The following is a 25,583-nucleotide window of genomic DNA, read 5'->3' as shown; positions in this document are numbered from 1 at the left end:
GTTTACAACAACAAAAAAAAAAAAAATCAGCTAACGCCTTTTTATTCCCGTATACGGGGAGTAGGCGAGGCCATTTAGCCCTATCTAACTTTTGGAGACTGAGTGGGCAGTTCAATCTCCACTGGTACCAATCAGAGATAGATGGCCCAAGGCTATCACTAATTAAGCGGTACTCAGTGAAGAGAGACGGCTCAAATGTGCCGCCATCTCGTGGTCCCTAACCCTAACACAATATATTTAATGTCTGAAATAATGTGGGTTCTACGGTCGATTTTCTTGAGTTTACAGGACGAAAAACCCGAGTTTCCGGGAGGAAAAACCTGCTTTCCCGTGCCAGAGATCGACTAACTCGGGAACCGGTCGAAAAAAGGCTTAGAAAAATTTCCTCTAGTCGCCGACTAGACTCAAAACCAAGTCTTACTTCGTGCGGCCAAGAGCCGTGGTTGGCAAACGCCACATCCACTGAGCTACACGGGCTCAAATAATAATAAAGAAGGATGTTTGTGTTTCACCTGATAATGAATGTCATCTACCACTTAGAGATCTAGTTGGCATTTCCTCGAATTTGGGAAACAGGCCGTACCATGGGAAGGTACGGTTGCCTTCGGTGGTAGAGGCTGTACATTGTGTGATCACCATGTATGGGATGGTGATCACACAATATATAGTTTTGAACTGGATATGTTGACTTTCCCAGGTAACCTCTGTATTTCAGACAGTTTCAATGGTATCCCTTTACTAAGATTACCTACATTCGAATCTGGTACAGGACACGTTTTCAAGAGTTCTGAAAGTGAATGAACCAGTCTGATATAGAGATAAAAGCTTTTTTTTTTTTGATGCGGAAACTCGATTTCTTTTTATTTTGTAAACAGGCAAGGCAAGGCAAGTCAACAGTACGCATGCAATTTACCCACAAAGATATAGATATAAAAAGTAAGATTAACCATGTTATCATACTAAATATTGTAGCTTCGGAAGTCATGGATATTTAACTATGTGCTTTAAGAGCCTGTAATTAACAGAGAATGAAGAAGAACGTCAACTGGAGTATGTGTTCCTGCATAAAGTGGTTTGCATTTTTTCTTTCTTTTTTTAAATGCAATCCCAATCACACGCACGAGAATTTAGAAACCCAACACTGGGTGGACTAGAATATCCAGATACCTTGTTTTACGAATCAATTTCATGCCCAATAAACAATGTGGCGACTTACCTGCAACCGATATTCAGATAGTGGGTTAGGGCTGAAAGATTTCCGACTGTTTTCCTTTGAGGAATAAAAGGCATCAGAGAAATTATTTATTTATTAAACAAGACCTAGTCAAAAATGCGATATCTGATGTTTGTGCTCGAGGTTTAGTACTTTTAACATAAATACAGTGATTGTTACATTTGTTTATTAATTTATTCTATCTTATTAATCTATCAGATTATTAATGCTCAATTCCATTGTTATCTCAATATTGTTATTTTTCGAATATAAAATATTACTTGGGAATATGGCTTTTACTTCGCATAAGGTGGCGCGCAATTGAATGCGTGATGTATTATTGGGCAATATGATATTGTTTAGGTAACTACGATTTTTCATTCTAACATGGCGGATGATACTAAGCATGGGAGTAGTGGTTCTGTGGAATTTACTAGTCGTATAAATGCTAGAAATGCAAAATTCGTTGCATTTGCCATTGTTATAGGTTTTATTATATATCATGGACTAATTCATCTGACCTATGGTAAGTCAGTGTTCTCTAATAGTCTGCGGTGCTATTTTTGTTGATTTGTACTGAGTGACAAGATATTTAAATATAAATATTCAAATTGTAATAGCGAACAATTCGCCAAATAAAGTTCCATGCGCTCGATTTCTCTTTCTTCCTTTATTATGTACGTATTAATTGTTTTTCCGAAAGATGGATTATATCAGTTAAAGAGTTTTTTAAAATAAAGGAAAAAAAATAGTTTTAAATGACTGTTACACCGGGGATAAATTTCTCTTACCACCAACAGCTCTGATTGACAGGAGAGATGTTATCCACTGGTGTCACAAGATCAGTGTATATTTTAGGATGTGCAGGCTGGTGCAATTTTTCTTTTGAAAAGGAGTGTTAAAAAAATAAAAAAATGGAATGAGGCAGGCGTAAAATCAAGTGGTGACTTTCCCAGAAACAAGTGATTATCTATTTTCTGAAAGAATCAGAAAAGTAGTCAAACATTACGTACTGTTTTAAACTGCAAAAAACACATTGGCCGTGCTTTGGCAAAACTTGCTTAGTAACCTTTAACCATCATCATCATTGCCGATTTTTTATTTATATATATTTTGATGAAATTTTCGTAATAAACCCAGCAAATTTTCTGTAATAAAAGGACAAACTCTGTACTAAATCATGTTAATCAAGTAGATTGAGCCATGTACAAGACGTAGACTAGTTTGATGAAGTAAATCTCCAATCGTATAGTAAAAGTTATCATTTTCTTAAACTCGCTTAAATCACCATCATCAAACAGGGAAACCAGCAGAAAAGAACATGCACAATTAATAACAGACAAAACACGTCTCATAGCCTTAGTTGTTTTGGGTTGTATCAAAGTAACTAAACCCATTCAAAAATTATCATGGTCTAACCTCCACTCTTTTTAATTGGATTGCCAATTTGCTTTGTCCATTACATATCATGGTGGATGACTTCCTTTTTTTCAGATTTCCCTACCAATTCCATAGTATCCCATAGTCCTTTACCAGCTTCAAATCCTGTTCATAGTTTTACTAGTGACAGTGTGCTCATTTGCAGTTGACAAAGTTTTGCAGTGTTCATATATCCCAAGCTGTAAGATGTTTCACAATCATTGTCTCAAACTGTGATCTTGCTATATTTTACTGAAGTGAGAACAACATTATCAATTGCAGCTGAACCAAAACATGATCAGATATCCCTTCTTGGACTTGTTTAGACCTCTACCCTATCTTGGCATAGGTACATTACATCAATGGCTAACTCTTATCTGAAACCACATGTCATTTTCCATTCATGACATTATTTCTCACCTCTGACTTCATAATGTGCCATACAGTCGTTTTCGACTCTTGGTGATCCTGTGAACAATGGCTCTCCATCCCATTTCAGTAATTATATGTTTGGTAAGTTCTTTTATGTTGTCCATCCAACTCTTTTTGTGGTCTTCCTCTTCTCATTCCCTGATTAAATTGTTTTAAAAGAAGGCTCTGTTTCTCACTAAGTATGCAAACTAAGAGTGTATGTGCTCAGAAACACCTAAAAACTATTTTAATAGAAGTATATGGAACCTACTTGACCTTTGGCATTAGTAGGTGTGTTATGCTACTTAAGACATATTCTCTGAAAAGTCTTCATATATTCACCTTTTATTAGTGTTTACAATGAAGAATTCTACCTACCTAACATCGCTTTTCCTTGGTTTTCCCTTAGAAACCAGGTAGAAACCCTGCAGTAGCCCAAGTTTGAAACTATAATACTCATAAGAGCACCATAGACTGCAGATCAAAATTATAATTTTGAGCATCGTGAGATTACTGGAACCCTTGATCAAAAGCCCTAATAAAGGCAAATATGTATATGGATTCTTCAGAGATAGTCTTTTTGGTTGTGTAGTACCATGATACCTCCTGCTGAAGTTATGCATCATTTTCAGAAGTGAAGTGTTTTGAAAGTGATTTAGAAGTGAAGTAATTTAGAATATAACCATCAGTTTATGTAGTGAGAAATGATTATTATAATTTTAATGTAAATTGTATTATTTTATTTATACATTTTATAGGGGGAATTTTTTTTTTTTTTTTTTTTTTTTTTTTTATAGGTCTGGTGTATTATAAATTCTTGAGAAACTGAACCCCCCCCCCCAATTTCTTGAGATCTTAGCACCCAGTTAAAAAATAAAATAAACAGTGTTTAAAATGTCTTAGTCCCTTTTATTTTTGATACTGGAGTAGTCTTCTGTATTTTTCCATACCTCAAAATGGCAAAATATGCCCTTTTTTTAGATATTTTAAAATGCATTAATTTTGAAATAACACTTAGAAGCTTTTTAATAATAATTTGATTGGAAAATTTTTAAATTCAGGTAATAAAGCTTATATATTGGTTATCCAGAATGATATTATTTAAGGAAATTACATCATATACTGTATATTAATTAAAATTTCTTAATATTTCTGGTATGTTAGCAACATCAAATTGTCATAATCATGTTGGTGATTATATCTACATTCCCTCTTATTCCCTGAGAGGTTATTCTCTCTCAGCAGCATGGGATTCTTAAAATTCTGCATTGATTAGCTCCAGTAATAATGTGCTACCACTGAACTCAAACAGATTAACAACACCTTCTTAAACATTGGCTACAATTCTCAGGTTCAGAAAAATATTAGAATCCCAAACCATACTCTTCCTGCTCCCCACCTCTCTAGAACAGAGGCTACACCAAGTCTGTTACCATCCCATATATCTGAGGCACATCTGAAAAACCAGAAAAAATTCTAAAAAAATATATAACCTCATAACCATTTATAGACCATATAAAAATTGGTATCTGTTATCTGCTTCCTAAGAACCACCATAGTCCCTAAACCTGCCAGATATCATGCAGTTGCAAGCCGGATAGCAACATCAGAATTACTGAACACAAAAATTACATCTGTTTTCGTCACTTTGGCCACTTAGGACATGGTGACCTTGCCTTAGATACCCATCAAAGGATACAATGAAAAAATGCCACCTTATTCCACAGAAGCAACTTTAAATACAAAAGACTTTTCCAGATCTGCCATAGCTTTAAGAAACTGTTCAAACCTCAAAATTTGGTTGAATGAAACTGCTTCAAATCTGGGAAGTACTCATCCTTAGAACTTCAGTTTAACAGCCAAGAACACTCATTCTTACCTGCTAGGGAGAGCACTATTTACGACTTCTGCGTGTGTTGCACTGTTTTGGTCATACTTACCCTATGTAGTGCCTGCATATGTCAATTTGTTTTTTATTCCCTAATGATCGCAGTTTGACTTGCCAAAATATTGGAAATATTTGTATGTTATAATTTCCTTAAATAATATTATGTTATTAATTTTTAATTCAGATATTCCAAATATTACAACATATGATTTTATATGTTTAAAAATTTTAAATTAATCTTTTATAGGAATAGATTCTTGTAAATGGCTATTAAGTGATGGACGATTTCAGGGATACAGAGTATGGCAGCCGTATGGGTGTATGTTACATACCTATAGCACTATGTAAGGATACATCTTGAAAATTTTATTTAAGAATCTTTTATGTACAGTAGATAGCATTAACTTTACTGTTTAGATAACACTTTAGTAGATTGACTGATTTCCTTGGTACTCTGATCTTGTTAGGATTGGTTGATATATAGATTTATTGTTATAATTATTATGCAGGCTCTTCTATGGAGTCAAGGACTCATTCTTTCTTTGAAATCATTTATTGGAGATGTATTCACACAATTTCCTGGTAGCTTATAAGATACGCACAAGAAGAAACTGGACTCATATTTCATCTCTGCTGTCTATTGCTTAATCTGCTTGGAAGACTGTGTTCCATTTTTTTTTTCCAGGTGTCTCATCTGAACATTGGTGATTGAATCTGTACACAGTAGTCAAGATATGTGGTCTTATTAAAGCCTTGTAAAGTGGAAGAATAACTTTTATTTCTACAAGTGAATGTTCTTTTCCAACATTGCAATTATCTGATGTGATGACTTTATCACTTAGTAGTGTGGGCCCTAAATTTTAACTCTGCTGTCACCCATACATCTCTTAACTTCATTGACCAGAAAATAATAATGAATATCAGTTTAAGGTACTAAGTACAAAACTGATTGCATTTTGAAACTGAAGACACCACAGACAGAATATTATGTGGGTGGGCTGGAAGTTTCATGGCAGTTAGAGCATCCATATTTAAATATCTTTTGCAAATAAAATTTTCTGCTTAAATATGACTGCCATGTTACTTCGTGCACCCATATAATATTTTGTCTGTGGTGTTTTCAGTTTCAAAATGGAATCAGTCTTGTACTTAGTACCTTAAACTGATATTCATTATTTATTTAGTCATAGAATTAGTTTGTCTAAATTAGCGATTCAGATTCTGTATCTGAAAAGTTCTTTATCATCCTAACTAACTTTATGCCATTGGCTAATAATTGTACACTGGATGCTTTGTTATAGTAAAACTCCTGGATCAGAGACATATCTTGTTATAATGCATTTAGGGAGAAAAAAAAAAAGATTATCCCATGGCATGAAATAGAATCAATAAATTATATTGTTGCAGAACACAATTAGCAGGAACCAGTCATAATTATGAGTGGTTGACTAACCAACCTCTCATGTATGGGCCCAACTTTAATAAATAAATAAAAAGAGCAACATGAAAAAGTACAAATGCAAATGGCAGTGGGAGACATAAAAAAAAAAGTACTAGAAGAGTATGAAATTGTAAAATTGAAAATGAGATTTAATGTTTAAATTTTGAAATGTTAATTTAACTTAATGTCACTTCTCTGAAATCTTCATAGTAAACTAATGTGTAGTCTAGTATTAAAATCAAAACTAACCAGAAAACTTTAGCAGCTAGTGAATTTTGATTGGTCACCTCCAGTTATACAGAGACAGAGGACATAAGTGCCACTTTTGCAATATGCCCTCTGAACTTTGACTTCCTATTACTAACACCTCCAAATCCTAGGCTTCATCAATGTGGCACATAGCTGGAAATCTTTTCACCCCAAAATGCATAACCTTACACTTTGCCACATTAAACTGACATCCATTCTCCTGTGCCCAGTGTGCCAATCTATCTAAATCATTTTGCAAAATTTTAACATCATCTGTATTAACTATTGCTCTACCCAACTTTGCATCAATGGCAAATAATGGGACAGTTCTTCTCAGATCCTTTCCTACATCATTAATGTACAAATTAAACAGTATCAGTCCAAGAACAGAACCCTGTGGCATGCAACTAGGTCACAGGCCTTCTTTTGGATTTTACTCCTGAATAAACTGTTCTCTGATATCTCTCCATCAACCACCATGTCCTATCCGGCTCACCAACCATATATCCATCCCCATGTGCTGCAGTTTACCAATTAGAATTCCATATGGTATCCTATCATTGGCCTTAGCAAAGTCCAGCAGTATCACCGTAAACTCATTACCTTTATCCAACTCACTTGTCACTGTATTATAAAATGCAAGCAAGTTACTGAGGCATGACCTGTTCTTTACAAAACCATGCGCCTCCCACTCCCCTACAGTATCCCATTTTGATCTATCCATTCCTGTATTTTGCTCTTGACCAACATGGCATCGTTAAAACTCTAATAAATAGAGCCTGTAATGTTTGTTCCAGTGGAATCTCTTTCAGGCGAACTCAACCATAACACCTTCTTATCCAATAGCTACAGTGCTTACAGACTTAAAATTAATCACCCCCCCCCAGTCCTTGGCCATTACTTTAAAAGGATTTCAGAAATCTATCACTGTCCCCTACATCCTGGATACATTAGAAAAAATAGCCAGGTCTTTAAAAAAGTACAACCTCCACAGCTTTTAAGCCCCACCAGAAACTTGCTACCCTTATTCATTCTACCAAAGATCAGCTCCCTTTCTCAGTATCTGGAGTATATAAGGTACCCTGTTCCTGCAAGTTGTCTGACTTTGGATAGACAGGTAGATCAGCTGCCATCCATTTAGACGAACACAAAACTTGTATCTGCAATCACGACTATGGTCAATCTGGTCTTGCAGACCATGTATTGGATACACCACTCACAGGATCTTCTGGAATAAATCTACCATGATCCATCACAATAAATTTAAAAAAGAAAGATTGTTGTTGGAATCAGTCTTCAGCAGCACTCAGAAATCAACCTAGTTTAAACAAATGTGGGTACAAAAAACTTCAAAAAATTTGGGAAACAATCTTCAGCAGTCCCAATTTACATCCTAGGCAACAATCTGTAATGCCTGGAGAAGGTTAACTTTTTGGAACTCACTTCCTTGGCTGTGGAAGACGTCAGTATATTCTCTTCAGTTGCATCTAGGATCACCAACTTTGTGTAGCACAACATCTTCAAAATTTTTATGATTCCATATCCATTGCTTGTACCAAGGATGTAGCATGTAGGCAGAATTCTAGCTGGATGTTTGTCACATGCTCTGCACAGTGAGGGTGTGTCACACAGTTGTCAAGAATCAGAACAACTTTTCTTGATTTCTGACTTAACTCCACACATCCCACCTCATTAACTATTTTTTAAAAATTTCTGAAATCATCCATGTATTTTGATTAGCACATTACCTGACTGGCACCCTATCCATTCTTATTAGAAATATATACACGTTTGCACAAGAATAATGTTTAATTTGCCAAATATTTCTGTCTGAATATTACAGACCATCTTCAGTGGCTACATAGGAATAGTTTTAAAAAACAAAGTGAAATACGAACAATTGATCATTCGCACATAGAACGAGCCGCGTGATGTCATATTTGTTTTATATAGATATACATATGTATATATATACAGGGTGTTCGGGATAAATTTGACATATTTATAATTAATTATATTTTTCCGTAAGTTACATGTATTAACACACACTTCTCTTCATTTAAAAGTTTGGACCCTTCTTCATTCATATACAAGATGTCAGAAAGGATGGATAGCTGGAACCCACCTGAATCATGGAAGAGAATAACTTATATCATGATGATTCGTGCCCGCCATCAAAATAAGGATATTACGACTGCTGCCCAATGCTCCCTGAATACAGTAAAAACAATCAGGCATGAACTAGAGACTTGCAATGGTGACTACGAGGATGTAGCAAGAAGAAAGATCCCTAGCAGACGATCTGATTGCGTTCGTACAGCAGAATTCCTCGCAAATCTTCAGGAACAGGTGTTGAAGAACCCTGGCATTGGAATTCGGGCTTTGTTCGTGGAGTTGCTAACTGTAGTCAAGCCCTGGATAACAAGGGTAGCCAACGGTAGGCCGTATGTATGGCAGCAGGATTCGGCCCCTTGCCACACCTCTGGGAAAAGTCAAAAATGGTTGTCTGAAAATTTCTACGACTTGACCAGTCCAAATGTTTGGCCTCCAAACTCCCCAGACCTTAACCCCATGGATTATTTTGTATGGGGCGCAGTTGAAAAAGACACCAATCGCACTTCCAGTAATACAAAAGCCCAGTTAATGGATAAAATTAAAACAGTTTTTGCGGCCCTTCCCAGGGAGACTGTAGCATCAGCTTGTTCGAGGTTCCGAAGCAGAATTGAAGCTGTGATCGATGCTAATGGTGGTTATTTTGAGTAAATCTTGTTGATAGTATTGTAATTAACTCTGCCTGTAATGTTTTTTTGTCAATTCATTAAATTTAATAGATACAAAGAAGATTTTCGTTTTCCTTACGAAACTGTCAAATTTATCCCGAACACCCTGTACATATATATATGTATATCTTTTTGTATATGTATATGATCTACCTGTCTATCCAAAGTAATCTTTGAAATTTTTGATATAGATATACATATATATACTATATTAAAAATTTGGGAAAGTTTAATCAGGATAACAGATAACACATTATGTTTTTTTTTTGTAAATTTCCTATATTAGTCTTAATGTTATTTAAGATTATTGTATGAATTTCTGGATTAATATGTTTAATTATGACTTTAAAAATGTTTACTCTTCTAATACTTAGCGATATGATATCACGCCGCTCGTTCTATGTGTGAATGATCAATTGTTCGTATTCCACTTTGTTTTTTAAAACTATTCCTATGTAGCCACTAAAGATTGTCTGTAACATTCAGACCGAAATATTTGGCAAATTAAACATTCTTGTGCAAACGTGTATCTATCTCGAATCATTTTGTCACAAGTATCGTTAAAAATATCCATTCTTATCCCTTTTAAGCATTGAGGCTTAGCACTTTTCCTAATACCCAACAGCTTCTTTTTATACATCATCTTTTTACACATCAGGGATGTGTTTGAACAGCATAACAGTTATACGATCCATTTCTTTTTTAGAACTTGACAGTTTTATGTGATTGTAAAAGAGAGAATCTGGCATGGCATGATAAAACAGCCCTATTTCCTCAGCATTGTTGGTATCATATGCAAAATTTCTGAAGTAATTCGAATACTTCCTAGGATTTCTATTCTTCTGCACCCACAACATCAGCACTATCTTTTTCGCTGTTTCTTGACTTTGATATCATGCCTACATTTCCATCAAGACAACCAACTGTCTGTTGTTTTAAAATCATCATGTCTCGGCTTCTTAGCTATCCTCTGACTTTTTTAACATTGGACCACTGACACACTCCTTGTTCTCTAGTTATAATGGAGAACCACTGATTTAAGGCATCCTCATTGTCAGGATTCTTACCTTCAAGCTTCCATTTTTGGGATGTTCTCAGTTTTCATGGCATGTCTATTCTTACAGTTTATCTTTCTTTTGTATCAAGCATACATTTGTAGAGCCATTGTTATAGATACATTTGTATCAAGCATACATTTTGGTTATCTCTGCTAGATGGTGATAATTGGTATGACTCGCTTTAGGATGAATTGCTTTTGATTTGGTCTAGTAAGACAAATTTTTCAGCTAGTGACAAATCTTTATGTGGCATCTTTGTAAGGATCCAAAATTTTATAAAATTATTAAAAAAACATAGCACTGAAAGACTTTTCTGATCAGGCTCAGCATGAAAAATGACAAGTGCTTGCAACTGATGCCAGTTGGAAACTGTTCCCCCTTAGAAGGTGACATGCTGTATAATGTGTGTCGATGAGAAAAGTGATGAGTCATTTTCTTGCATCAGCAAACATATGTGAAGAACAAATCTTGATGAGTCATTTACAAGCTGTGGTTTGTTGTAGTATGATCTTTGCTTTCCTTGTGTCAATAAACCTTAAACCAACCTTAATTTTATATTGATTGCTTCAATATAAAGTGGCTGCACTGCATAGTTCAGAAGGCCTGGGCAGAGGGACAAATTCCAGATGATTGGAGTAGAGCTCTCATAGTACCCATATACAAAAAAGGAAATAAAATTGAATGTGAGAATTACAGAGGTATTTCTCTACTGAGTGTATTTCTGGTAAGATTTATGCAAGTATACTTGAGAAATGGTTGAGAAGAATTGTGGAAGGGAGGCTTTTTTCCTCTATTTGGATTCAAGCCAAATAGAGGCTTTCAGGATCCGAGTTTCACTTTATGACAAATAGTTCTTGGGGGGAGACCACATTCCTACCAGGTGCGTCCCCTGGGTGGCAGATGGGGGAAACCCAAATGGGTTGCTCTGAATAAAGAGCCGTGGACCAAAGGATGTAGCAGAGGCAGGGCAAGCTGGCTACATTATTATGCCAGTAACTTTCATGAGCAGGAGAAAGTCTACAAACCGAGATAGTGCTACTGCGTACGGGACAACCTACGCGCCTACTCGATGACCACATAGAGTAGGTGAGAAATCAGCAATGTGGTCAGCCGAGGACGTGAAACATGTAGCCACCCTCAACATAAGATCACTATACCGACCTGGAAAATTGCAATTAGTCCAGGAAAATTTAAAAAGACTGAAATGGAGTATTTTAGGTTTATCAGAGACACTGGTGCGGAGATGGATTCATGGATTTACCAGAAGGAAGACTATACTTCTCAGGAAAAAAAGATAACATACACAGAGAAGGAGTTGCATTATTAATTGTATAATAAATTTAGTTTAATCCTTTATCCATGTGTGAGCAAACAAAGTTTGCGCCTGAAAGTATCTTCAGGACTGGGTTAAGGTGGTACAACACCAAGGGAACTCGTTGCAAAGGTGGAGCAAGCTACCAATACTCCTATCACAGTATCTCTTATAATGCAAAACACATCTCCTTGCGGATATGTCTACTGTTATGCATTAAGGGAAGGGCCACTACCCAGACTAGTTTCGATCTTTATTGAGGTCTCTTCAGTAGGAGCCAGGCCGAAGTGGAGATGGAGATATCAGGCAGAAGCATTAGCAGGTCATCTCTACCTATAGGAGTTGCCAATTGGTGTGCCACCCTTTTTTAATAAATTACTCTGGATTTAGAGAAAGATGTTGAAAGTTTATTTTTCACTTGGTTAGAGTATAATAAATTTAGTTTAATCCTTTATCCAAGTGTGAGCAAACAAAGTTTGCGCCTGAAAGTATCTTCAGGACTGGGTTAAGGTGGTACAACACCAGGGCAACTCGTTGCAAAGGTGGAGCAAGATACCAACACTTCTATCTCAGTATCTCCTATAATGCAAAACACATCTCCTTGCGGATATGTCTACTGTTATGCATTAAGGGAAGGGCCACTACCCAAACTAGTTTCGACCTTTATTGAGGTCTCTTCAGTGGGAGCCAGGCCCAAGTGGAGATATCAGGCAGGAGCATTAGCAGGTCATCTCTACCTATAGGAGTTGCCAATTGGTGTGCCACCCTTTTTTAATAAATTAAAGGAGATGTGTTTTGCATTATAGGAGATACTGAGATAGGAATGTTGGTAGATTGCTCCACCTTTGCAACGAGTTGCCCTGGTGTTGTACCACCTTAACCCAGTCCTGAAGATACTTTCAGGTGCAAACTTTGTTTGCTCACACTTGGATAAAGGATTAAACTAAATTTATTATACTCTAACCAAGTGAAAAATAAACTTTCAGCATTATTAATTGAAGAAAAGAAATTTACACACTCAGTAATTGGAATCAACCCAGTGTCGCCTAGAATAATCACAGCCAAACTTCAAGCAAAAGAAAAAGGTCAAACAATTAAAATAATCCAAATATATGCACCAGTAATCATTTAGAGGAAGAAATAGAAAATTTCTATGAAGAACTACAACAGGAAATAGATAATCCCAAAAATAGAGAACTCATGATAGTGATAAGAGATTTTAATATGACAGTTCACAGCAGACAAAAAAGATGTGATGAGGAAATTTGGATACGGAAAGCTTAACGACAGAGGAGAACAATTACTCCACTTCTGTAAAGCAAACGATCTAATGATTACAAACACATTGTTCTATCAACGCCCTAATGATAAATATACATGGACATCCCCAGATGGTAATATGAAGAACTGCATAGACTATATCATCATAAATAATGGAAAAGATCAATAAATAATGTACAAACATTAAGAAGTTTTGATTTTGACACTGACCACGAAATATGAACTGCCAAAGTTAAGATAAAATTCAACAAAAAACAATATCAGAAAAGATGAAAACATCAACCTATCAAAACAAAAAAATAGCTCAAGCAGAAGTCGATTTTTAGAACAGATGTGCTTGAAATTGAAACCCTCCATCTTCCAGAACAGTGGAAAATACTGGGAAGAAGGAAAAGAAACAGTATTATCAATTGCAAAAGACACTCTAGGTTCCAAACTCAAAATAAACAAACAGTGGATAACCCAAGAAATCATAGCTACAGTAGAAGAGAAAAGAGAGACCAAGATACTTGTAAACCAACAAAACAATGAAGAGAATAGAGAAAAATACAGAGCACTAAAAAATAAAGTTGATAACCTATGCAAAAATGCCAAAGAAAAATGATTAGAAGAAAAAGCTAAGAAATGCCAAGAAGCATACCAACAAAGCAACCTAAAAATCTTCCATGATACTGTAAGAGAAATTATAAAGGAATTCTCAGCAAAAGCAGTAACAATGATAAACAAGATGACTGAAACCGGGAATATTGCAGATATAAGAAAAATCTGGTCAAACCATTTTAAGACTATCTTCCACCAAGGAAACAAAACTACGAGAGCTGTTCAATAAGTAATAAGACTAATTTTACTGTCGCGAAACCACTCGTCACAATATTAATTTCTGTAGAATAAAGAAATGTTGCTGTCTGTATTAACAAAAGAGGTTGATGGATGGCGTATACGGGCTGATGTGCCAGAGTGTCACATGGCTAAACGCAAGCTTGTTTCGGCGCGCCTACGAGCTGCGACCAGTCATCGAAATGGAAGTGTCCTTGGAATGCTTTTAACATGATACATGAAGCTTTCCACGATGAAGCAATGTCGAGGGTAAGCGTTTTTCGCTGGCATAAAACTTTTAAGGAAGGAAGGCAAAATGTGGAAGATCTTGAACATCAAGGAAGATCTTCAACGTCCATCACAGAGACAGTGATCAACACAGCAGCGATTATCATCAAGGAGGATCGCAGAATTACAGTACGCCAGCTGCATGTTGTCCTGAATATTTCTGTGGGAAGTGTTCACTCAATCATTGCTGAACATTTGGGACTGAAACATATTTGCTCCCAATGGATTCCCAAACTCTTGACACCAGAGGAAATGCAGCATCGAGTAGATGTGTGCACAGAATGGAAAGAAAGACTGGAACAAGAAGGCGACAACTTCTTAAAACGCATCATTACAGCAGATGAAGCTTGGTTGTATCACTATGACCCTACAATGAAACAACAAAGCAGTGAATAGAAGCATCCATCTTCGCCTACCCCCAAGAAAGCAAAAACTGTAAAGTCGGCTGGTAAAGTTATGACCATAATGTTTTTTGACTACGAAGGCATTGTTTACCAACACGTTAGAACCCGGGAATACTGTAAACGGCTCATGCTATGCGGATGTTTTATGGACAATGGTACAGCACGTCAAAAGGAAGCGTCCATTGCTGAAGAATAGCTTCTTATTGCACTACGTTGATGCAAGGCCACATCTTGCTGGTTGTGTAGTGGACGTTTTGCAGAACAACATAGATATCCTACCACACCCTCCATGCAGTCCCGATCTCGCACTGTGCGATTTCTGGCTGTTTCCTCAGCTCAAGAAACCACTAAGAGGCCACCATTTCGAAAGCAACAAAGCAGCAGAGGCAGTTTTGAAAGAACTCTCAAAAAACGGACTTTCACATGTGTTTAAGAAGTGGACGCAACGTTGGGACAAATGCATCGCGTCTCACGTTAGTTACTTTGAAAAAGACCATGTAAATGATGACGATTAAAGTTAATCTGTTTTCTGTATAAATATAGTCTTATAACTTATTGAACAGCCTACATACAATGCCAACAATAGAAGAAAATAATGTCCACCCAAAAATTTTACAAGAAGAAGTTAGATACATAATAAAACAGATGAAAAACAATAAAGCACCAGGCATTGATACTATCCCTACTGAACTGTAGTCATATGGAGGCAGCATATCAATAGAATATTTAACAACCCTATTCAATAAAATACTACAAACAGGAGAGATCCCAGATGACTGGAGAACTGGAAAGATCATCCCAATATACAAGAAAGGAGACAAATGAGACTGCAGAAATTACAGACCAATCAATTTACACCCTCACACCTATAAAATATTCATAAGAATTATACAAAATAGATTAAAAAGCACCTATGAAGAAATGATAGGCATAGAACAAGCGGGTTTCCAAGGAAACTATTCAACAATAGACCAAATTTTCACATTGCACCAACTAGCAGAGCTCAGCTGGGAAGATCATAAAGAACTATATTGTTGTTTTGTGGACTTTAAACAAGCTTTCGATAGCATCAACAGAGAAATCCTTCTTAAAATTCTACTAGAAAAAGCAATAGACAAATGTATAATACAGTGTCTGATAAAATATTACTCTTAAGACAAATGCAATAATTAAAAAGGACACACTCATAGCAGAACCCATAGAGATCCAAAAAGGAGTAATGGAAGGATGCCCATTATCCCCATGCCTATTCAACATATATCTAGAAAAAGTTGTAAAGAAGGCAATAGACAACGAGCCTGGAATCGATGTCAATGGTTTAAACATAAATAATATCAAATATGCGGATGTTCTCGTCCTTCTTGCAAGAACCCCAAATGAACTACAAAAGTTGATAAACAAGCTTAACGAAACCTGTAAAACATATGACATGACAATAAACATACAAAAGACAAAAGTGATGAAAATAGGGAGGAACGGAACTACCATCTCAGCCACCCTAAACGGAGAGCAAATAGAACAAGTAGACAACTTCATATACCTTGGATTAAAACTAACAGAAACAATAGATGAACTCAAAACAATCAAATGCAGAATAGCGATAGGATGGACCACCATGGGAAAATTACAGAAAATCTGGAAAATAAACAAGATATCTAAGCAAGCCAAAATCAAATTATATGAAGCAGTCCGCGCGGTTAGCCTAGTGGCTATGCGCTTTGCAACCATATGCCTGGGGGAGGAGTGTCATAGGTTCGATTCCCATCGGTAATGTGAGGAGCTGAAGGATCTTCCTCAGCCATAGCCAAGTTAGCCAGTCTTGGGCGTGGACAGCAGGGTTTTTCCCCCAGTTTATTCTGGGGTTTTTCATCCCGCAAAGCAGGCAAACTGACCTTGAGAACTCAACACTTCAGGCCATAGGATACACCGGGGCATAAGGCTGACCACCTTATCCTGTAAACGGAGTGAGGTCCGATGATCAGTGAACCCTAGACACCGCAAGGTAAAAGAGGGTATAAGGAAGATGATGATGATGAAGCAATAATTATACCAGCAGTCATCTATGGAGCAGAAGCGTGGACAGTTAAGAAAAGAGAGGAGAAAAAACTGCTGGCATTTGAAATGAAATGAAATGCTTAAGAAAAATAAATAGAACAAGTTGGATAGAAAAGAAAACAAACATCACAGTCAGACAAGAACTATTGTATAAAAAGACAATAATAGAAAAAATTAGAAAACAACAACTGAGATGGTTTGGCCACACTGTACGCATGGACACAGACAGACTTCCTAACGTCCTAATCAATACTTTTCCAACTGAAAAAAGAAGACCCAGAAGACCAAGAATTACCTGGCTGAAATTAATAAAGAACATCTCGGAATTCAGAACATATAAGGAACTTTTTCGAACAGCAAGGAATAGAGAAGACTAGAAGATCCTGCTCAAGAGAAGATTCAACCCGTCTTAGACGGGAGAGAAGGAGAGAGAGAGACAAATAGTTGAGAAATCATGGGAATATAACAAAGATCTGATATATCAAAGATCGCTATAACCTAGGTATTACCTGGTCTACATACTCACTGATGAGACCTCAATAAAGGTCGAAACTGGTCTGGGTAGTGACCATCCACCATAATGTATAACATCAAACATCTCCTAGGAGATGTGTTTTACATTATGGGTAATACAAAGAAATACCCACCTTTGCGAGTTTCCCTAGTGTCGAACTATGTGCTTGAGCTTACGCTACAGTCTGCTGAAACTTTTATAGTTTTCTATATTCAGCATGAAACTCTTTGATTCCTATCTTTAAGTTTCTTATTCGGCTTTGAAATAATGTGGGATTTAATATCCCCTTAATTTAAGTAATGTTACATCGCTGAAGTGAAGCCTGTTGGCTCTTTATTTAAGTAACAAAGATCATTATTTAAGTTTTGTAGATCTGGTAAAAGCATGTGACAAGGTGCCAAGAGAGAAACTATTCAAAACTACAGTTGTATGGTGTCATTGGGGCATTATTATTACATGGCACCTCCAGGGAGTCCAAGGACTCATCAAGGGAAGGCACCTACTCTACAACTGTCCCCACCACTCAAATCCACCAACTACAGCAACGCCATCTACAGCCCACCACCACTAGTATTTTCACAGACAATCAGAAACGTCCATGCCCACAGCGGGATTCAAACTCGCAGTCTTTTGGCTGGAGAACTCATACGTTAACTACTCGGCCAACCAGGCTAGCAAAAAAAAACAACAGATAAACTATGGACAAAACCCTGCTGTCCACACTTAAGACCGGCTAACTTGACTATGACTGCGAAAGATCCTTAAGCACCTCGCGTTGGCAACTGGAATCGAACCCAGAACACTTCTTTCCCAGATGTATGGTTGCGAAGCGCATAGTCACTAGGCTAACCATGCGGACATAAAAACAACAAGTATCACTCTACCATGGCATTCTGTACTAGGTCTCCCTGTACTAGGCATAGCCCTAGTTGACCCTACTCCTTTGGTGATGGGACCACAGTGTACACCTACTAAATATGGCACACCTAAGCCTATGAAATGCTTCAGGTATCAAGTGATCAAGCAATACTTAGTCTTTATTTGAGTTGTAAGTCAGCAGTTAGAATTGAAGGAAGTACAGAAAGATGGACTGATGTTAAATCTGGTGTCAGACAAGAATGTACATTATGCTCTCTGTTATTCATTATCTATATGAATCACATTATGAAGGAAAGTATTATTAAACCTGATATCAAAATTGGAGATGCTAATCTCAGCTCTTTATGCAGATTATGTTATACTTCTAAATAAATCTTCTATAAGTCTGCAAGATTCCTTGACTTAATTGAATAACTGTTGTAATAGATATGGTATGAAGGTCAGCATTAACAAAACAAAGACAATGAAAATGGCAGAAGCATTGAAAATATCAACTGCATTGTGAATGGAGAACCTATAAAATAAGTAAAACATTTCAGCTGCTTAGGCAAGATTTTTAATGAAGATGGTAAATTAAATATGGAAATATACAAACATAATCAACAAAGCTGGTATGGTAGGAAGTCACCGGAATATATTTATATGGAATAAGAGAGAAATTAGTGGAAATACTACATTATCTGTATGCAAAACAGTGTTCTGCATACAGATACTAAATTATCTGCATGCAAAAGAAAATACTAAATTATCTGTATGCAAAACAGTGTTCAAACCAATTTTAACTTATGGATCTGAGAGCTGGGTTAGAAATAAAACACTTGACCAAAGACTTGAGACTGCAGATATGAGAGTCCTGAAAAAGATTAGGAGTGTGAACAGATGGCATCGATGGCAATATCATATTAAAAGTGAGGATATTAGGAAGGAACTTGACATTGTTAGCATTTAGGAATGTGTTGGCAGAGCTAATCTCAGATGGTATGGTCACTTAAACAGAATGGTAGAGGAAAGATTAGCAAAACAAGTGTTCTCTGCCAGGTTGGCAAGAAAAAGACCAAGATATAGGTGGATTGATACAGTAAAAGTGCCTTAGAAGGTAGAAATATAATATCTGATAATGTTGAAGTCTTGACAGGTAACATATTGATTTGGAGGAAAATTGTAGATAGGAAGTTAGTAATGATGCAAGATTTTCATGTAGTACTATCATATTCTGTTACACCCCTTAAGGGTACATGTCAGGAATTTAACGATGATGATGATTCTTTTTTTCCTCCATTTATTCTGTAGAATAAGATTAGTCCTAAATTCAAAAAAAAAAAATTGAAACAGGATATTATTAAATATGCATTATGATATTTTCTTTAGTTTCGTTAGAAATAATTTTCTCCTATAATGATAGTGAATATTATATTGTTCCCTGTATACTCTTATTTTGTAATTTTTAAAATGCATAATTTCATTTTCTTGCTGCTTGAATATCATAACATTTGATAATATGCAATATCAACATCAAATGCAACAGTTAATTAATTGCTTATATTTGTTCATCTTTTGCATCCCTTGTGAATAATTAGCATGCGATATTACATTGCTATTTGTAGAGAGCTGTAAGTGAAAATAAACTCTCACTTTGCATCTTCTGGAAACAACTGAATATCTCTGTCTCCTAATATAATGTTATATTACTGAAATCATTTGTTATACCAGCAAATGTTTTACTATAGTTTTTCAAGATAAGAATAAAACATATCTGAAACAGTAAACCAGCTTAATGTGTAGTTTGATGAGAGTTATGAATTTTCTCCCATGATGATTCCTTTGATTCTATAATGGTCATTATCATAACCATCAGCTTCATATTAACATCATTGTCGTATATTTTAGGTCTTTACAGGAGATCACAATGGTTGCAAATATGATATTAACGAAGCGACATTGATTTTGAAATGACCCAAAGTAGAATAACCAAAGGAAATGGACCGGTATTTAACTTTTTACGCTAGTCAAGTGCACCAAGTCTTTGTCTTAGTGTAATTTACATCTGCATATTTTAGGGTTGAACTCTAGTACAGATGTTTTTGAAAATCTTTTAGGTGGTAGATTATATGCATGCTTGTTATGACATCATCGTTGCCTTGCTTAATGGATACTTAAACTTCATGTTCTGTTGTAACAATAAAGTAAAATGCAGTTTTTGATTTTAAAAAATTATTAATTCTTATTATCATAATTACTGTTACTATACTTAAAATGTAAATAAAAATTTATTAATTTCATTTTCTTGTTTTCCTTTTTATTTGTGCATATTTAGAAGCATCTTTTTCTATATCAAAATAACACTAAGAACATACAAGTTTACTTTATAATCATTAGTCGACTAATCACTTTTTGTTTCTTTAGAGAATCAAGAATGTGTATGAGATATATTGCATACTGGGGAGGAAAAACGCATATAGTATTTGTTGGTGATTCTCGAATTCGTCAACTTTTCTTTGCCTTTGTAAATCAGATTGACCCGAAATATCCAATAGGGAATCTCCATGATCGTGTTCATCATGCCATTGCATTTGGTGATAAGGACTTAAAAGTTAATGCCGTAAGTGAAGATTTTAAAATTTGTATTGAAAATGATTTGCAGAGAGAGAAAGCTAAGCTAAACGTGGTGAATATTAAAATTATGATGTAAAGGTATAAACTTATTCCATACAAATATTTAATTAAAGAAAAAAGATAGTTTAAAAAATATTGCATATTCTTAGAACTCACTGCAGACCATCATTACTACTAGGTTGTGAAAAAAATTTTTAAATTTCCTTTTTTGTTAGTGTAATTAAGCTGATCACAAAAAATTATCTGGCCATATTTGAAAGTCAATTTGCTGCTCTGAGGATGATGGTAATTGAATGTGCCTTGACAGACTTTATGTTCTTAGGAAGGACCTCCCACAATGAGTCTTTCGACTCCATGGAGGCCTGAATAACAATAATAATAATATGGTGTTGTTATAGGAGTCAGTTTAACATGCAACCCATTCAAGGACTGTTTAACTGAAAATTTGCTTATTTGAGGTTGCATAACGGAGGTATCACTAGTTACTGATGCAACTTTCAGATTCATTCTCATTATGCAGTAATATAATATAAAGATAATCTATGCAGCCTGAGGATTGAGAATGTTTGTTGTGGAAATATTTTTTATATGAATCCCATTCAAAAGGTGGTTGGTCTAGTAGATTCGTATAAGTACTGTGGGTGGATGTTAGAGTAAGATAATTCAAAATGTCTGCTCTAGATACCAAACATGGAACTTTTACCCCATTCTTTATCTACCACTTAGACATTTACAAAAATCCATTCCAATGGTTGGATTTGAACCCATAGACTTCATATCTCACCACTTGTCTAGTCAGGCTAGATAATACTATTGGTTTTGCAAAATTTCATTAATTCTGGGCACACTGCACAACACTAAAATTTGGCTTTAGACACAAGTAGGTGATGTTTACATAATTATGTGTGCTGAAAACAAAACTATCCTTGTTGTTTCATCACCCATGATTTGAGTAAGAAAGTATCTTTTGTAAGCTGAAGTTAGTAGCAATGACTTATGTTGAGTCTGTCGGAAGTTTTTTCACTTGGTTATACTATAAATTAGATACCATGAAATTATATACTTGGCTTAATCCTTTATCCAAGTGTAAGCAAATAAAGTTTGCACCTGAAGTATATTTTCATGACTGGGCAACTCCTATAAAGAAGCTAAGAAGACTTCACATCAATTGTCTTAGTATCCCATGATGCACATCTCCTTGCAGACATGTATGATGTGAAGGGTCATTACCCAGACCAGTTTAAACCTTTATTGAGATCTCTTCAGAGGAAGCCACAGGTGATACTAAGGTTGAAGTCCTTATAAGGACTGGCTTAAAGGGGCGAAGCAAAAATGCTTTTCATATACCCCGTTATCTGTAGAGGACAGTGTAGGGATAAGGTGTTGTTGAGCTATTAAAGCTCTGATCATGGCAGGAGGGTAACAGCAATAGCCGAGCCTCAGTGAGAACTTCATTGGCTACACCATTGCCATCCATTACCCTCCAAGGGTATTCCTATTCTCGATCGTCTTTATGTCTAAGTTCTTAAAAGAACTGGGCGATGGACTGAGTCCTTGACTCTTTATCCCGTCATCTGAATGAAGAGAATCTGTGTGGATGGGGTGTTATTGAGCTAAAAAGCTCTAGTCATGGCTGGGTAACGGCAATAGCCGAGCCTCAGTTAAAACTTCATTGGCTACAGCATTGTCATTTGTTACCCTGGAAGTCCTAAAAAAGACTTTCTCTACCAAATTCGTACTCCACTACTCTTTACGTCTAAGGTTGAAGTAATGCAGAAGTCATATTTTCATATACAAGTTGCTAAAAGGTGTCGCACCTTATTATTAAATCACTCTGGATTAGAGAAAGTTGTTTGAAGTTTTTTCACTTGGTTATACTATAAATTAAAGATACCAACAAATTATATACTTGACTTAATCCTTTATCCAAGTGTAAGCAAACAACATTTGCATCTGAAGTATTTTCAGAACTGGTCCCACTCCTAAAAATACTTCAGTCCATGCTAATGCCAAATGGATTTGTTTCTTGGTGGATGACCAATAATCATAAAATTAAGCGTGATTTTATAAATTGGAGATGGAAATAAATTGTTGAGGTTGGAACAAGACCACAAATTTTTTATGAGTGTTGTTTGAGTTGAAATTTGGAGAGTCATGAAATATACAATAATAGATTCTTTACTAAGCCATACTAGAAATGCCAGTGTCTGATTTGTGAAGTGATCATCATATTTGCTCTCCAACTAGCAGGCTGCAAGTTGAAATCCTGCTGTGGATATGGATGTTTATAAAGGAGATGGATTTCATCACCTTGTGTGAGACAACAGCCCTTGTTACTGAAGACATGAAATAGTAATCTTCTAATGGGCTCATTTTGAAGCCTTGGATTCCTCTATGTTATTGTTTAATAGTGATGTTTTCTCCCTGTGCAGGACACCAGAGTGTACAGAGGATTTGAAATTGGAAGTGATCATTATTTAGTCTTCAGCAGGATAAAATTGAATTTCATATTGAATAGAATAACACATAAGAAAATTTTAAAGCGAATAAAAGTTGAGCATCTCTGAGATGTGAACTGTAGACTAAAACACAAAAAGATTATTGAAGAAAAAATGAAAGAGTTTGAGAACAGAAACCAAACCTTGGAGAGTCAGTGGCATGTGGTGAAGTTGTCTGCAAGGATAGAAAAATTAGAACTCCATGGTGGACACAGGAAGTTAAAGAGGCAGTGAAGGAAAAGAAGAAAGCATATCAAAAGTTCCTGTCAAATAAGTCAGCTTGTGCTCTTAGAGAATATAGAGACAAATGCAAGAATGCTAAACACTGTGTAAAACTAGCTAAACAAAAGTCATGGGAGGACTTTGGCAAGAATATAGAAAATAAATATCAAGAAGGTGGCAAAATATTCTGGAGGTTGTTGAAGAAGCTTAAGAATGGAGGAAAGAGTGCTATAAAAGGAATTAGAGATGATAAAGGTGACATGAAAATGAGAGAAAATGATATCCTTGAAGTATGGAGTAATTAATTTGAAAAACTGCTAAATGAAACAAGCAGTGATGAAAAACACTGACCAGGCATGCAGTCAGGAATACATATCCATACTTGAAGTAGAAAAAGCCGTCAAAGGCTTGAAATGTGGAAAGGCAGCAGGAGTAGATGATATTCCACCAGAAATGCTTAAGCATGTTGGTATAAAAGTCTTACAGTGGCTGCACTGCATAGTTCAGAATGTCTGGACAGAGGGACGAATTCCCGATTAGAGTAGAGCTCTCATAGTACCCATATATAAAAAGGGAAATAAAACTGAATGTAAGAATTACAGAGGTATATCCCTATTGAGTGTTCCTGGTAAGATATATGCAAGTATACTTGAGAAATAGTTGAGAAGAATTCTGGAAGAAACGTTTGGTGAAAAACAAGATGGATTCAGGTGAAATAAAGGCTGTCAGGATCAGATCTTCACTTTACGACAAATAGTGGGGAAATCATGGGAATATAACAAAGATCTGAGTTTTGTCGATCTGAAAAGGCATATGACAAGGTGCCAAGAGAGAATCTATTCAAAACACTACACTCATATGGTGTCAATGTGGCATTATATCAAGCAATACTTAGTCTTTATTTGAGAGTTATTTATCTGACAGTTGCAAGTCAGCATTTAGAATTGAAGGAAGTACAGGAAAATCGTTTAATGTTAAATCTGGTGTGAGACAAGGATGTACATTATCCCCTCTGTTATTCATTATCTATATGGATCACATTATGAAGTAAAGTGGTATTAAACATGATATCAAAATTGGAGATGTTAATGTCAGCTCTTTGCTTTGTGTGGATGATGTTATACTTCTAAATAAATCCACTACAAGTCTGCAAGATTCCCTGACTAAATTCAATAACTGTTGTAATAGATATGGTATGGAGGTCAGCAATAAAAAGACAAAGACAATGAAAATAGGCAGAATCATTGAAAATGTCAACCGCATTGTGAATGGAGAACCTGTGGAACAAGTAAAACATTTACGATTTTTAGTGAAGATGGTAAATTAAATATGGAAATAAACAACAGAATCAACAAAACTGGTGTGGTAGGAAGTCAAATGAATAAATTCATATGGAATAAGAGAGAAATTAGTCAGAACACTAAATAGCTGTATACAAGACTGTGTTCAAACCAGTTTTAACTTATGAATCTAAGAGCTGGGTCAGAAGTAAAACACTTGACCAAAGACTAGAGACCGCAGATATGAGATTCCTGAGAAAGATTATAGGCGTGAACAGATGGCATCAATGGCAATATCATATTAAAAACGTGGATATTAGGAAAGAACTTGACACTGTCAGTATCCAGTAATTCGTTAGCAGAGCTAATCTCAGGTGGTATGGTCACTTAAACAGAATGGGCGAGGAAAGATTAGCAAAACAAGTGTTCTCTGCCAGGTTGGCAGGAAAACGACCCAGAGGAAGACCAAGATGTAGGTGGATTGATATGGTACAAATTGCCTTAGATGATAGAAATATAAGATCTAATAATGTAGGAATCTTGACAAGTAACAGACTGATTTGGAGGAAAATTGTAGATAGGAAGTTAGTAATGATGTAAATTTCTCATGTAGTACTATCATAGCCTGTACACCTCTTGAGGGTACATGGCAGGAATTTGATGATGATGGATATATCCTGCAGAACATGAAGATATGAGTGGAGGATTTATCAGACCTCACCAAAATTTAGTATACTCCATGTTGTGGTGGCCAGAACATCAATTCTGTTAGTGTTTTAAACTTCTGAAGTTTAGAAGTTTAGCCTTAGACACTGCAATTATGCAGTCTTGATCTATCTTGGAAATATAATCAGCTTACAGGAACCATAGGAATAGTGATATATAGTGTATCCACTGCACTTCTGTGGTGAATTTTCTTTAGTAATAACATGGGTCTTCATTCTGGACTTTTTGGTAGCTTG

At 35.9% G+C, this 25,583-nt stretch overlaps 1 protein-coding gene across 2 annotated transcripts in view; it reads left to right on the top strand.

Annotated features, from left to right (window-relative positions):
• Window positions 1-1,600: 1,600 nt before the first annotated feature.
• LOC150109573 (N-acetylneuraminate (7)9-O-acetyltransferase) overlaps window positions 1,601-25,583 on the top strand; it is a 181,487-nt gene continuing 157,504 nt past the window's right edge. For both annotated transcript variants that reach the window (XM_090409091.1, XM_090409082.1), the window contains exons 1-3: window positions 1,601-1,739; window positions 5,179-5,275; window positions 20,412-20,607. In XM_090409091.1, the coding sequence (XP_090265217.1) occupies window positions 1,601-1,739; window positions 5,179-5,275; window positions 20,412-20,607 (432 nt within the window). The remainder of the gene's footprint in view (window positions 1,740-5,178; window positions 5,276-20,411; window positions 20,608-25,583) is intronic.

The sequence above is a fragment of the Typopeltis vanoorti genome, chromosome 2 (assembly GCF_054136105.1).
Source record: "Typopeltis vanoorti isolate ZY-2024b chromosome 2, IOZ_Tvanoo_1.0, whole genome shotgun sequence".
Taxonomy (NCBI): domain Eukaryota; kingdom Metazoa; phylum Arthropoda; class Arachnida; order Uropygi; family Thelyphonidae; genus Typopeltis; species Typopeltis vanoorti.
This window is presented reverse-complemented; position numbering and strand designations above follow the sequence as displayed.